Below are 15742 nucleotides of genomic sequence, written 5' to 3' on the forward strand. Positions count from 1 at the left end.
GACCCTTCGAGTAACTTTGTCTCAGTTCTTTGACTTCACAGATCCGATCATCCTCCTGACCTCAGCCATTCTCACCCATGAACATATCCTCGCTCTTGCCATTATAGCTGCTCCCCTCTGTGATCTCAATTCCAGGGATCCCACTCTGACCTCTGCCTACCTAGTTCACACCTAATACCCGACTACAATTCTAAATACCACAAGGACCTACTGCCTTTATCACTGTCCTTCAACCCCTCATGTCCTCAGTTCCTCACCCAGCTTAGATTATTTTAATTTACTCCCTTGCTGTCATTATACCATTGTATTCACCTGGTAAACCCTCAACCTTGGTTAAATTTAACTGGACTCTGTGCCTACACTACTTACTGAACATGGCTAGAGAAAAACTTGGCTGGTCTGAATGTATGCCTGGCCTCAAGTAAGGTGGTTTTCTCCTGCAAATATATTACATTTCCTCCATTTACTCTGTACCTAGACGTTACCTTGGTCCTCTTCTCCAACCTCTAAACATCTCTTCCTTCTCCCACCTTAATCTCAAGTGATGTCCATACTATTTCAGGAAGAAAACTCAAGCAATTAGAGAACTTTCACATGCTTCCATCATACATCTGCTACCTACCGTCTTCCACCCGTAGGTGTCCTCTAGAACTCATTCTCAACCTGGACAGGGACGTCGCTCCAGCGATTATCCCCTCTCCTGCACCAATTTTCACTTCTCTGTTGAATCATTCTATTAGCATACAATGTTATCTCTCATCTAAATAACAAAATTAACCCTCTCTTTATAAATCCTTCTCCTGGTCCTGTTTCCCTTTATGGGACAACATATTTACCCTCTGACTCAAAACTCTTTCAGAAGCTGTTTCTTGTGTTCAGTTCTCTCACATGCAGTCCAAGCAGACATTGTATCAGTATTTTACTAAAACTGTTTAGGCCTCCACATTACTAGAGGCTGGCCACTTCACCCTTAGCTTTAAAGTGCCCTACTTCCTCCTTGCCTTCCGGGACACCCTTATCTGTTCTCCTACCTCACTGGCCACTTCTTAGACTCCTTTGCTGCTTTCTCTTCAACTCTCCAACTGGGTAAATATTAAAGTGCTCCAAGGGAACAGCATTTTAGCTAAATTCCTTGCTTCTCACCTTCCAACTGTCTATTGTCAATACAGTAGTCAAAGTGATTTTATAATGACACTCAACCTCATATTAAGGAAAATGAAACTACTAAAATTCCATTTGCAACCAGAAGATTCACAAAATCCAGAAGTTTAACCACACATTATTGTCAAGACTGGAGAAACAGACATTAAGGTAATCTGACATTATTATTTACCCTTTGACTCAAGAACTCCATTTCAACTGCTTGATCTTACAAACTATACCCTAAAATGTACAAAATAGTAAACATATATGATTATTCATCGTAGGAAGTCCTAGCCGAAGCAACTGGGCAAGAAAAGAGGCAACCAAATTGGAAAGGAAAAAGTAAAACTATTTGTGGATGGCATGATTGTATATACAGAAAACCCTAAAGACCACCAAAACAAATAATACAGTAAAGTTGCAGGGTAAAAATCATATACAAAAACCATATACAAAAATGTGTTATGTTTCTATACACTAACAACTATTAGAGAAATGAGAATTCCATTTACAATCACAACAAAAAATACCTAGGTAAAAATTTAAGAAAGAATGAAAAATCTGTACACTGAAGATGAAGGGGACCAAAAGTTTTGCCTTTTGGAATATTAATTTTAAACTGGTTATTAAGAAACAAGACTTAGAACCCTTGATTCCCCCCGCCCCCTCCCCGCCTTTCCTAAGATATTCAGATAGAAAAACGTACTTCAGGAAGGAAACCTTGGCATAATCACCCCAGCATTAGACAAAGACTGAGCAGGAGCCTATTAGTTAGATACCCCGTGTCCCATTGCTTTTGTGTGCCTAGCAAGTATTTGCCCGCCATGTGTGTTTTCTGTTCTTTCTCAACTACGTGTAAGAAAAGTCCATTCTCACTTTTGAAATCTTAAGATCCATTCCCCACCTTCTCTGTCAACAATGTCATATATACTCAATGCTGCCTGTCTTTGGAATTCTCATGCTTATGTGAATTCCCCACATGCATCTATTAAAAATTTGATTTTTTTCTTATCAATCTGTTAATTTGATTCTAGAAGAACTCAGAAGATGAAAAGATATATATATTTTTTTACCCACCCCACCCCCCATTTTGGTGAGCCAGCCAAGAGAATTCCCTGGCTGGGACACTGCTAGCTCCCTGGACTGCTGCAGCTAAGGGATAATGGACATCTCACCACAGTTGGCAGAGATGGTAAGCATTTTACCCCATCTGATGTCTGAGGGGTTTGGTGGAAGTTAGAAGTGCTAAGAGTCCTTTTTTTTTTTTTTTTTTTCTTTTCTAAACTTGGATTGACAGGAGAAATATTTGCGAAACTAGTTTTGGGGCAAACATGACTCTGAGAAAAACTTGGTTTACGTATTCCTGTTTTCTATTAATACCGCTCCTTCCAGAGATGGTCTATTATCTCCACCAGCTGGATTATGTATATGCATCTGGCGAGCAGCTGAATAGGCTGTGGATCCAAGCTTAGTTCATCTTAAACCATATTCTGTTCAAAAGTGGGGAGAAGCACATGATTCCCTATTTTGGAAGAGCTGCTGAAAGACAGGGCTCCCCATCTTTTTTAGGCTAACTCTGCTAATGAACTGTTGGATCCATGAGGGCTGCGTCCTTTGCGCTCTTTATGGAAGCCTTTTGCTTCCTTAGTTAAGCATAAAACGCTTATGGTTTGAGTTGCTATTAAAATCTTACCATCACTGGCCAGGTGACGGATACCCTGAATTGGAAAACTTCTAAACTGAAAAATTTTTAAGAGAGTCCTCATATTGGTATAATAACTAGCCATTAAGACTCCCTTAATAAGATGGACGGAAATCAGAACAAAAATCAAAGTCCACTCAGACCACTTCCTATTCACCTTAAGATATTTGCAGATATTGTAAAAAAGAAAAAAAAAAAATTGGGACATTGGAAATACAACTGCCTGGCACTTTAGAGAAAAAGGGAGAGAAGGTGGCCAACTACAAGCCAGGAAGGAGTACTCTCACCAGAAATGAAACTGACCAGCACCTTGTCTTGGATTGCCCCTGCCCCATTAAAGGGGGGGATAAGGTAGACACAAAGAATTATAAGCCTTTCGAATTTGCTGTTTCAGCTTCTTAGGACTTACAGATGCTAATACAAACATTAGGTGAGTAAGAGTGGAAAAAAAGGAAAATCAAGAGATTTTGCAACAAGGTGGAAATTTTTAGAAAGTTATGATAAAAGATTATGAGAATTGGTATATTTGAACAGGTTTTAAAGGATTTAATAATTCTGATCATAAATTCTGCAAAAGTGGAAGCTGATTTTTCAATCTCATAGAAATTTTAAGAAAAAGTTCTCAAGATTTCCCCAGGCCCTCCTACTAGGTAAATCAGAAATACAAATACAATCTGTAACTATCTGAGCCTGAGGAAACTAGAGAGAAAAAAACTGGAGAGGGGGCACTTTTAAAAACACAAGCTGCTTAAGTCTCCCATACCCGACCTCCACTCCTACTCCCGCCCCCACCCCAGCATACTTAAAAATTGCCAAGGACAAATTAAAAATCTTGGGTATTCCCTACAATTATTAGTAATTCTATTTATGTTTTGATCTGTCTGTGGCATCTATGTTTGTCTCTTTTATATATGGTATAGTGTTTTCTGCCTATTGATGGTATTACTAGTTTGTAATATTTGACTGGCTTAAAGGAATTAAGTGGTTATATAAATTAAGAAATATAACAGAAACTAATGCAAATCCTTTTCAGGATCACGTGATCTGGGAAAATATTTGACATTAAGCAGGTTTGATTAAATAGACATGTCTTTCAGTTATTAACAAATATATTTTTGTTTTACCTGGGTTTACAAAAATGAGTTCATACTATCTGTTACAAAATTTCTAAAGAAAACAGCTTAGGTAATAATTGATTTTGAAATCTCATAGAGTTGTTAAGAACTAATAGATATAAATATAAGTGTTTTTAGTGCTTCGGCAGCACGTATACTAAAAAAGGGTTTTTTTAGATAAAACTTTTAATCTCCTGCAAAAACTACAAAACATTGTCGAAAGAAAGTGAAGGTGACACAAAGAAATGGAAAGATTATTGCGTGTTCACGGGCTAGAAGAGTTAACATTGTTAAAACTTCTATATTACCTAAAGCAATCTGATTACAGACTCAATGTAATCCCTATCAAAAATCCCAGTGTCATTTTTCCACAGAAATAAAACAAAAAAAACCCATAAAATTTGTATGGAGCTACACAAGAACCTGAATTGCCAAAACAATACTGAGAAAAAAGAACAAAGCTAGAGGTATCACACTTCCCAATTTCAAACTATATTACAAAGCTACAGTAATTAAAACAGTACAGTACTGGCAGAAAAACAGACACACTGAACAATGAAACATAATTGAAAGCCGAGAAATAAACCCACACATATATGGACAACTAATATACAACAAAGGAGCTAAGAACATACAATGGAGAAAGGAAAGTCTCTTCAATAAATGGTATTGGGAAAACTGGTCAGCCACATGCAAAAGAATGAAACTAGACCATTATCTCATACCATACATAAAAATTAACTCAAAATGTATTAAAGACTTGCATGTAATACCTGAAACCACAAAATACATAGAGAAAAGAAAACACAGGCACTATGCTTCTGGACATCAGTCTTAGCGATGTTTTTGTGCATGTGAATCCAATGGCAAGGTAAACAAAAGCAAAAATAAACAAATAGGACTACATCAAACTAAAAAAGCTTCACACCAAAGGAAACCATCAATAAAAATGGAGCCAACCAAATGAAGAAGATATTTGCAAACGATACTACTGAAAAAGGGTTAATATCCAAAATATATAAAGAACTCAAACAACTCAACAAAAAACAACCTGATTAAAAAATGGGCAGATGATCTTGATAGACATTTTTTCAAGATAAACAGATGGCCAATAGGCACATGAAGAGACGTTTGACATCACTAATTATAGGGAAATGCAAATCAAAATGGCTGTTATCAAAAAGACGTAACAAGTATTACGATGTGGAGAAAAGAGAATCTTTGTACACTATTGGTGGGATTGTAAACTGGTGCAGTCATTATGGAAGAGAGTATGGAGGTTTCTCAAAAAATTAAGAACTGCCGTATGATCTAGCAATCTTCTTCTGGGTATATTCTAAGAATATAAAAACCATAATTCGAAAAGATATATGCTCCCTGATGTTTACTGCATTATTTACAATAGCTAAGATATGGAAACAGCCTAAGAGTCCATTGATGAATGAATGGATAAAGAAGATGTGGCATATATACACTATGGAATACTACTCAGCCATTAAAAAAGATGAAATATTATCATTTTTGACAACATGGATAGACCTTGAGGTGACAGTATTACATCAAGTGTAATAAGCTAGACAGAAAATAACAAAAACCATATGATTTCACTCATGTGGAATATAAAACAAAAACAAAACAAAAACAAATTCATAGATACAATGGACTGGTGGTTACCAGAGGAACTAGGGGAGGGGTAGGGGAGAGCGAAATGGGTAAAGGGGGTTAAATGCATGGTGATGCATGGAAACTAGACTTTTGATGGTGAGCATGCTATAGTGTTATATACCTGCAACTTATATAATGCTATTAACCAGTTACCTCAATATAAATAAATATTCATTGTATATAGTTCATAATAGCAAATGACTAGAAATACCCCTAGTGTTCATCAGTCTGGGACTGGATGAATAAGTATGATACATCTACATCCACACAATGAATATTGTTAAAAAAAAAAAAAGAATCTGAGTACTAATATGGAAAGGACTCCAAAATATGTTACATGAAAGATACAAGGTGCAGAACAACATGCTACCTTTGGTGTAAGAAAGAGAAAAATAAGAAAAAAAGTATATTTGTTATTCCTACTTATGTATACTTACATTAAGAAAATTTGGAAGGATGCCCTATAACTAGTAAAATGGGAAAATATAAAAAGAATGCACCTGAGGTACAGGAACTCAGTGAGTAAAGACAGAGGTGGGAATTAGAGTTCACTATAGTACTTTTTATATATCATTTTTATTTTTGAACCATATGTAAACATTACCTATTCAATTTTTTAAAAACGAACATGAAAATAAATGTAACCTCAGTCAGATGATGTCATTCCTCAGCTCAAAACTAGTGGCTTCCAATCCAAAGCGTGGCCCTCATCTCCTTCCACACTCTTCCTAGACTACTCTGGCCTCACTGCTGTTCCTGAACATAACAAGCAAACTCCTGCCCCAGACCCCTGCACCACCGAGTCCCTAGTCCCTCCACCTTGAGTACTCCTCCTCCACACATCAGCTCCCTCCCTCACTTCCTTCAAATCTCTGCTAAAAGTCACCTCTCAGGGAGACCTTTCCAGATCACCCTACAGGAAGTAGTACCCTCATTCCCCACTATTTTACTTTTCTGCATAGCGTCACTCTTCATAATGTATATCTGTTCATTGGCTCTCCCCCACTCATCCCCGAAATAGAAGCTTTATGGGAACAGGGACTGTTTTTTTGTCTATTATATTCCCTGCACCTCGCCTAGAACAATGCCAGGCACAATAAACACTTGCTCAATGAACGTGCTTCTTAAATCCCTGTAAAAACCATATGAGGGAGATACTATTATTATCCCCATTTTACAGATAAGGAAACTGAGGCAGAAAAGTTGAGGTGCTGAGCCAAGATTCAAGTATCAAGTATATGAGTGTTCACTGAACTAGACTTTCAACTTTGTGGTGGACTGGGAGGAGAATCGGGAGGATACTCCACAAAGTAACAGCATTTATCTGTTAAGATGAGAAAGAAGGAAAACAGTCGGAAGGGAGCATTCAATTTGTTTTACATGTTTTTAAGACTGAACCTTATGAAAATTGGTATTTATTCACAAAGTAAATAAGTATTCAAAATAAAAAAAATAAATATCAACAACCCAGATGTCCTTCAACAGGTAAATGATTAAACTTTGGTACATACATACCATGGAATACCATTCAGCAATAACTTGGATGACTTTCCAGGGAATTATACTAAGTGAAAAAATATATACTGTATCATTCCATTTACATTAACACTCTTGAAATGAGTTAACATATCTAGAAATGAAAAACAGATTAGTGTTTGTCAGGGATTAAGACGGGGTGGCAGTGGGAGGGAAGTGGGTGTGGCTATAAAATGGTAATGTGAGGGATCCTTGCAGTGATGGAAATGTTCTGTATCTTGACTGTATAAACGTCAGTATCTTGGTTGTGATGTTGTACTATAGCATTGCATGATGCTGGCACCAGGCGAAACTAGATAAGGATCTCACTTATTGCATGTGAATCTTCAATTCTCTCAAAACAAAAAGTTTATCATAAGAATAAATAAAATATAAATATCTAGGTTAAAAATATCTAGCCAATGCTGTTAACCAGTACATTATGTGATGTACTCCTGGATGATAAAGAGTCAGCCATGTGAAGATCTGGAAAAAGATCTGTGGTAAGAGAGTTCCAGGCAGGGGAAACAGTAATTGAGAAGGACCTAAAAGGGGAACAAAATTATCATGTTGAAAAAACAGAAAGTAGACCAATGTCAATGGTGTACAGTGACAGGGGAATAGAATGATAAAGATAGGATGAAAAGGATAGGCGTGAGCCAAGTCATATAAGACTTGAAACCATGGTAAGGATCTTACTTTTAAGTAGTAAATGGGTGGTACCCAATAATTATTAAATTTTTTTTTGTAAGGCTGACTACAAGAATCCTATTTAGCCTAGGAGACAATAAAGAGCCTTAGGAAACAGTGATCCTAAACAATGTGAAACGAACTATGTAGTACTTAAGATATGAAATTATTAAAATTCAACTTATACATGGTAACAAGCAAAGGCAGAAAGTCAAGTGCTGGTCTTGACTGAACTCAGTCAGTCCTTTATTTCCTGGGCTAAGAAAAAAATGAAGATTAAAGATACCATGAATACATGGTGATGCTTGAAAAACATTTTAACTGCTCCAAAGTCCATGCTACAATTTAAATAGTAGTATAATTCATAGTTGACATTTTTAATATACCCACTTACCTCTTTTTTGTCTTTGAACTTATCAATTTCTTTCTTCAGTAGCTCCACTCTTTGAAAGGATTCAAGATTATTCACACTGTATACAAGAACAAAGCCATCGGCAAATGAAAAATAATGCTTTGGCAGTTCCACCCCTTCTTGTAGGCCTCTGGTGTCATAAAGATGTAACTGTTCCTTCACTCCCCGATCAGTTTCCACTGAAGCCATATATACATCTTCCATTGTTTCACAATCTTCCATTCCTGGTATTAAAAACAAATTCTTATATATACATATACAGAATCATTAGGTTCTACACTGAAACTAGTATGTTAATTATACCTCAATTTTAAAAATTACTTTTTTTGGATAACTCGGTACCAACTGTTGAGTATTTCTTTATCCTTTAGAAGTTGGCTTTCTAGCTTCTCTATTTACTACGTATAAGGATCATATTTCCATTTACTAACTTCTTTAAAATGAAAGGTAGTTGTAGTAAATAAAGTGCTTTTTAAAAATATTTCTTCTGTATAGAAACAAAAGTAGAAATACAAATTTAGCAATGAGATCTATTATTTTTAAAAAGTAACTGTAATAAGAGTCAAAGAACTTAATACCTAAACTGGAGAGGTAAAGGCTGATTTTAAAAGTAGCTTCAACAACAGAGCATCCCATCAGACCCAAGGGCAGGACCTGGGGTAAATCTGCTGCTTTTTTCCTGTACAACTTCCACTATTTCCAGGATCTGTTTAAGGGACTCAAAAATTTCTATGTCCAGTGTGGGCCTGAGCACCAGGCTTTAATTCACAAGTGCCTATTGGGCACTTTTATGTGTCCTGCAAGTTCTTCAAACTAACAAAACTTGTTATTTTTCCTCCCACACCTGTTCCTCCTCCTTGATTTCTTTTGATCCCCATCCACTCAGGCAGTCTTTAGAGTTCTATTTCAACAAGGAAAGTGTGGGCGAAAGTTACCATAAATAAAACACTCTACTGAAGAAACATGTGCCCAATATACATTGGCTCTTTCCATTCTCACTGGTGTGTCATCTTCACCTGAACCACTGCAATTGTTCAGTTTACACCTGGTAAACACCTTGTAACCTTTCCGGGCTCTGCTCAAATGTCAATGCTGTGGATCCTCTCCTGATTATCCCTTTCCCTCCTTTCTGCTCCTACAGATAATACCATTTTATACTTAAACCTTCATATCGGTCCCCTCTAAAGCTGGAGTTTAAACTCCTTGAGAGCCAGCACTGTGGCTAATCTACCTTGATAGCTCTGAGGACTAACGAATTGACTCACAAACATAGAAAGTCCTTAGTAAATGTTTGCTGAATGAATGAATGAATGGATAACTGTCCCAATTTCAGGCCCCTTCTTGCCTGAGTGATCGTTTTAAGATGTATTTTAATTTGCTCCATTTGTACAGGTTTGTCTCTTCAACTAGTCTATAAGTTCCTTGAGAGAAAGGAAACATTCTGTGTACACAGCCAGTATTCAATAATCATTTGTTGATAAGAGAATTAAGGGGAGATGAACACTTTGAATTTTAATGCGTATTGGGAAAGGCATGTAAGATAGGTATTGTGCTGTCCCAGTAATCACATTCATATTTAAATATGAGCTACCTCCAGAGGTATTGAATCATATAGATAACATCCTATACCAATAAAACATACTATGTTATAGGTTTTTGAAAACTCTTGCTATAGTTTTCTTAAACCTAAATACTACAGAATGATGTTACAGATACCTTACAAGAAATGTCTACAAGTATTAAAAAAAATTTTCATAAAGTATTAGACTAAAAGGAATAATCATGTAACAATAAACACTGGATCATGAGATCAAAAATTTACTTTCATCAGCATAATTCTTTACATTAAAGAATGTGTTAAATGTTTAGAAAGGGACAATCATTCATAAGTTTGAGTATGTGTATCATCCTTGATAAATTAAGCTACCATTAGGAAATTAAAAGTTACTCTATTAAGACACAAACTTATCTGGCCTTTGATTACAAAAATATTTACAGAAAAAGCTACCAAGACTTTTGGTAGATGTTTTATCAAAAGCCAGTCTAGTTCCCCTCCTCCCCCCATTAAGCTTAGACCTTTTGAGATTTTGTTACTGTATAAATCAACTTATGTCACGATTCTTCCATTGGCTCTCTAAATCTCTCCCACTCCAAGACGCTGGACAACTACCCCTACACTGTACCAGCAGAAGACTCAGGGTACAATTTTTGGAGAGGGTAAACAGGATGCTTAGACTGGAGGATAAAGGGTATGAATTCCACAGTGAAAATAAGGGGAAATTAAGTGACATGCTCCCTTTGCTCCCAAAACTTTGGCAGCCAGGTCTTTATCCTCTAGGCAAAAGAATCTAGGGAATCTGGCCAGTGAAAAAGGTAAAGTCCTAAATATGATGACTTCTAGGGTTCCTCAACAAATGCCCCATCCAGATCACCATATAGTGAAGCTCAATGTCATAAATTTTAACCACATGCTTACGGCTTTCAATTAACTTTTTAGTTCTCCATTCTTAAGTAGGAGCAAGAAAATCTAGGATTACCAAATATCTGAGGAAAAGAGAGACCAAAAATCAGAAAAGAGTATCTAAGGGAAAAAAAAGAAAAAGAAAAAACCACCCAATATTTTACTCAAAGATATAGGATAATGAATCCATGAAATAAGAGTAGTATACTAAGAAATGAAACCTCAATAGAAGGGCTGGAAAGTAAAGATAAGGAAAACTCTCAGAAAGTGGGAACAAAATATTGAAAAATGAAAAACAGGAGGAAAAAAAATTAGATAACTAGCCCAGAAGGTCCAGCATCCAGAAAGAGAGAAGAGAATACAGAGGAAGGAAAGCATCAACAAAATAATTCAGAACTGAAGAATATGCATTTCCATATTGAAAGGGCCCACCAAGTGCCCAGTACCGTGGATGAAAACAGACTAATTCCATGATACATCACTGTGAAATTTCAGAACACTGGGGACAAGAAAGAGAAGCTACAAAAGGTTTTACATCCAAAGCATCAAGAATATCAATGGCTCTCTGCTTCTCAAAAGCAACAGTAGAAGCAAGAAGATAATAGAATCTGGTAAAATTGAAGATATACATACTCTATGAACCAGCAATTTCACTTCTAGATATATATCCCAGAACTTGTCCACATAATAGCTGGGATACATGTACAAGACTGTTCATAGCAGCATTATTCCTAATAGCCCCAAACTGGAAACAGCTCAATGTTCATCAAGTTAGAAGAGATAAATAAATTGAGGTATATTCACATGAAAAGGCAATGAAAATTAAATCACAGCTAACTAGAACAATATGAAAGAATCTTACAAATAAAGAAAAGAAGCCAGAAACTGAAGAATTTATATAACATGAGTCCATTTATATAAGTCAATAACAGGCAAAAATAAACTATTATTTAGCAATGTGGCAAAACTATCAAGAGAATGACTAACCAAAAGCCAAGGGAAGAGCTAGGTTGTCACTGGAGAGGGAAACATGGGAAGCTACTAGAGTGCCTTCGATGTTCTACTTTTTCACCTGCGTGGAGATTATGCAAAGGTCGGTTTTATAATTATTCATTAAACCATATATGTGTTTTATGTACTCTGCTATGTGTATGATGCATTGTATAATAAAAGGAGAATAGATAAAAATGGAGAATGCCTTCACAATTCTGAAAGGAAATTATTTTCAACCTGGAATTCTCTACCCATCGAAATTATAATTCAATTGTGAGTGTAAAATAAAGACATTTTCAAGCATGCGAAGCCTCAAAAAATGTATCACGTTCATTTTTTCAGGAACCTATTTGAGGGGGCCCTCCAAAATTAGCATGTAATCATAGAAAGAGGAAGATTCCAGATCCAGAAAGCAGCACCCAACACAGGAGTAAAGAGAATCACAAGAGCAACAGTAAATATCTCTATTCAGAAGCCCCAAGATTACTACTATGTGCCAGGCATAGAAGGCATTTTGAGGTCTGTCATCACCCAACCCTCCATTCTACTGTACAACCTTTTCAACATAAAAAAATTACTGGAGATGTGCTCCACCAAAAAAAGGGTGTAAACCAAAAGAAGATGACAAGAGATCTAGGAAACAGAAATCAAATCCAGGAGGAAAGAACGGTAAAGGGAAGTTCCATGGTGAGAGTTGTGCAATAGGCCTAGGATGTTAGCTACTGGAAGGCTATCTCCAAGGGGAAAAAAAGGATTACCTGATAGAGTTGACCTGGAAAATTGAGAAACATCTGGACATCTTGGAAGGATTAACTAAAAGTATAAACAATGCTAAAGAAATGACAAATAAAGCAAATATTAGCCTCCATAAAAACAAAAAGAAAGAAAAGAAACAGTCATACTGCACACCGCTGCTCAGTTGAGAATATTTACATGCACTAGTAGCTCTCGAAGTGTGGTCTAAAGATCCCTTGAGGTCTCCTTTCAGGGAATCCATGTGGGCAAAACTATTTTCATAATAACACATCTGCCTTTTTCATTATGTTGACACTTGCACTGGCAGTGCAAAAGCAATGGTGGGTAAAACTACTGGTGCCTTAGTACAAATCAAGGCAGTGGCATCAATGGTATTAGCAGTTGTATTCTTCACCACCTCTTACTTGCAGTTAAAAAAATAAAAAGCCAGTTTCACTTCCTCATCATTGCTTTACAGTATTCTATTGTATAAATATACCTCAATTTATTTATCTCTTCTATCTTGACAAAAACTTGGGCTGTTTCCAGGTTGAGGCTATTCACTTAAGAATGTCCTTCATGAAGCAGTAAAAATTACTAATTTTATTAAATCTCAATCTTGAGTATATATTTGTATTTTTTAATACTCCATGTGATTAATGGGAAGTATGCATATATTATTTCCGTAAAATGAATTACGGTAATTGTCTAGAGGAAAAGCTCTTGTGTTTGAGTTGCAAACTGAACTAGACACTTTTTAAAAAAGAAGAAATGATAGAAAAATCATGGTTAGTCAGGATATTTGACAGACATTTTCTCAAAAATGAATAAAGGGAGACTATCATTTCAAGGAAAATAACTAGCAGTGTTTGTTGTCAATGATAAAATTTGAGCTCTCAAGCAGAAATTAGAATTGTATCCATCACCATGAATTTGATAGCTTCTCCACACTGATGAGATTGGTGATGACATTAATGTTATTTGGAAGATCTGCTAATCTCAGGGAACCAGTATTTTCCAAATGACCAGTTAATGATGTGAAAAAGCCATGGTTGGGTAAAAAAAACCCATTTAAAGTGCAAGACAGATCAATGAGAATTTAACATAATAGAATAGGAAAAGTTCACTTATGTAGTTTCAGATTCTACATTGCAATAACCTTTAAATAATCATCACATGTTGGCTTTTTGTGAAATACCAAAGAATATCCACAATTATCTAGAAAGTCTTAAATACTCCTACCTTTTCCAACTACATATCTGCATAAGGTCAGATTTTCTTCATTTATTTCAAGTAAAACAACATAATATAGTAAATATGGTATTCCAGCTACTTTCTGTCAACCTAGACATCAGATTTTCAAAAATGTAAATCAATGCTCTCCTAATTTTTTTGAAAATGTATTTTTTTTCATAAAACACGTTATCTTAGCATGTGTTAAGTTTACTGTCATTATTTTAATAAGTATTTTTTGAATTTTTCAGTTTTAATTTCTACTACAGGAAAAATATCAAAAGATATAGCCTTTATTATATAAACAAAAGCTGTCTGTGGCTTTTTAAGAGGATAAAGGGATTCTCTGCTGGGCATAATTTTTTTTTTTTGCACAGGCATAAATTACAATTCGGAGGTAAAAATTTAAGAACCAATAGTGCAACATTTTATGACAGGAGGTATTCAGAAACCAAAAAGTTTGAGAACTGCTGGCACGGGCACCATAATAAAAACTAAATATGGATTTAACCAAAATTGTTAAATATTATTTTGGGAAGGTAGAAGAGAAGCAGAGCTCATCAAAACAGTTAATACAAGTAAAATAGAAATGTGCTCTAAGCTACTTGCCAGAGACAAATACTTCGAAGATCTATGAATCTACCTTCTTCTCTAACAAAAACATCACTGCATTCTAACTTGTAATGTCTGTCTTCCTTACTAAACCATGAACTCCTTAAAGCCAAACGTGTCTTCTTCACCTCTGAATTCTCATGAAGCCTCATCACAGCCTGGATTCATATAGGAAGTATTTAGTAATGATTTAACTCAGTGAATGACTAAATGAATGAGATAATCCAATTCACAAAATTGGGTCATACTATAGCAAAGAGCTATATCTCCCATTTTTAAAACAAACCTTACACAGCAGTATTGGGAAGTCATGTTTGAAATAAGAATGAAGGATCATTCAGTGTTACTTTTTTTTTTTTTAATGCAATTTTTTAAAAAATTTTTTTATTTGGTGCACCTGGGGCCTGGCACACCCAGGGTAGGGGCCATGGCTCTGCTGGGGCTCAAACCCAGGACCTCCTGCATGTAAAGCAGACGTGCTCACCACTACTCTATGGAACCACCCCCAGTGTTACTCTTAAGTCAGTGATTCTATGACTCCAAGACCACTCTTCATTATGTAAATCACAGGAAACCACACATGTAGAAAGCACACACACACACACACACACACACACACACACACACACACACACACAGAGTTTTCTTTCCAAAAACTTACAGCAAACACTCTTAAACTTCAATATTATTAAAGATGTTTTTTTCTATTTTTTCCTCTCCCATTCTGTTGACTTCTATGATCCTTTTGGTGTCTCTGGATTAAACCTCACTTTGGTGTACTGTCACCCATCTTTAGGTTAGCATGACCAACAAAAGGCCCCTAAGAGTTCCCAGAACCTAAAGAGAAACTAGAGAAAAGTCATCTTACCAACAGTATGATTCCCATAAAGAAGCTGCTCCAAAATTGCTGTTTTCCCCACAGATAAGAAGCCACAAACCACAACTTTGCAGCCCTTTCCCATCTTCTCTCAAGATATCACTGTAAAGAGAATAGGAGATCTTTAAAACTGTTGAAATCAACCTTTCCTTTTTCCTTTCTACGTTTAAATTTAATAAATACAAACACAGGGGGAATTGCAAGTATAAAAAAAGGATATATAAAATAACGTATAGAATTGCAAGTGTAAAAAAGGATATATAGAATAACGTATACCTTCCAAACCCCATTTGCTCCCTTAGAGCAATCAGTGCTACCAGTTTCTTATACATTTTTGCAAGGTAATGTAGACAAACATAAGAATACATGAATCGATATGGATACACGTTTGTTTTCAAAAATAAACATTTTATACGAAGACTATTTCAATACCAATTAAATCTATAGGAATTCAAACTGAATCCTATGTAAAACCAACTCTTGAAAGAGACTGCCAGAAGTATTTTTCTCCGTCTGTTGAGATCTTGTTTCCAGACATATCTTCTGTTTGGCTCAAATAAATTTTTATAAAAATTCAAAAAAAAAAAAA

General features: G+C 35.8%; 1 protein-coding gene across 9 annotated transcripts in view; it reads right to left on the bottom strand.

The window, feature by feature from the left end:
- The window catches only part of NKIRAS1 (NFKB inhibitor interacting Ras like 1), a 32011-nt gene that overhangs the window by 10228 nt on the left and 6041 nt on the right, over positions 1-15742 (bottom strand). For 6 of the 9 annotated variants that reach the window (XR_895711.2, XM_023531477.1, XM_023531349.1 and 3 more), the window contains exons 1-2: positions 15145-15279; positions 8225-8466 (exon numbers count right to left, since the gene is read on the bottom strand). Coding sequence is in view for 8 of the 9 variants with exons in the window: in XM_023531477.1 (XP_023387245.1) it covers positions 8225-8466; positions 15145-15238 (336 nt within the window). In the remaining variant the exon portion in view is untranslated. Of the gene's footprint in view, positions 1-8224; positions 8467-15144; positions 15280-15742 lie in introns of those variants that run through there. The other 3 variants (XM_023531388.1, XM_023531354.1, XM_023531418.1) reach the window with 1 other exon arrangement.

The sequence above is a fragment of the Pteropus vampyrus genome, unplaced genomic scaffold (assembly GCF_000151845.1).
Source record: "Pteropus vampyrus isolate Shadow unplaced genomic scaffold, Pvam_2.0 Scaffold1, whole genome shotgun sequence".
Taxonomy (NCBI): domain Eukaryota; kingdom Metazoa; phylum Chordata; class Mammalia; order Chiroptera; family Pteropodidae; genus Pteropus; species Pteropus vampyrus.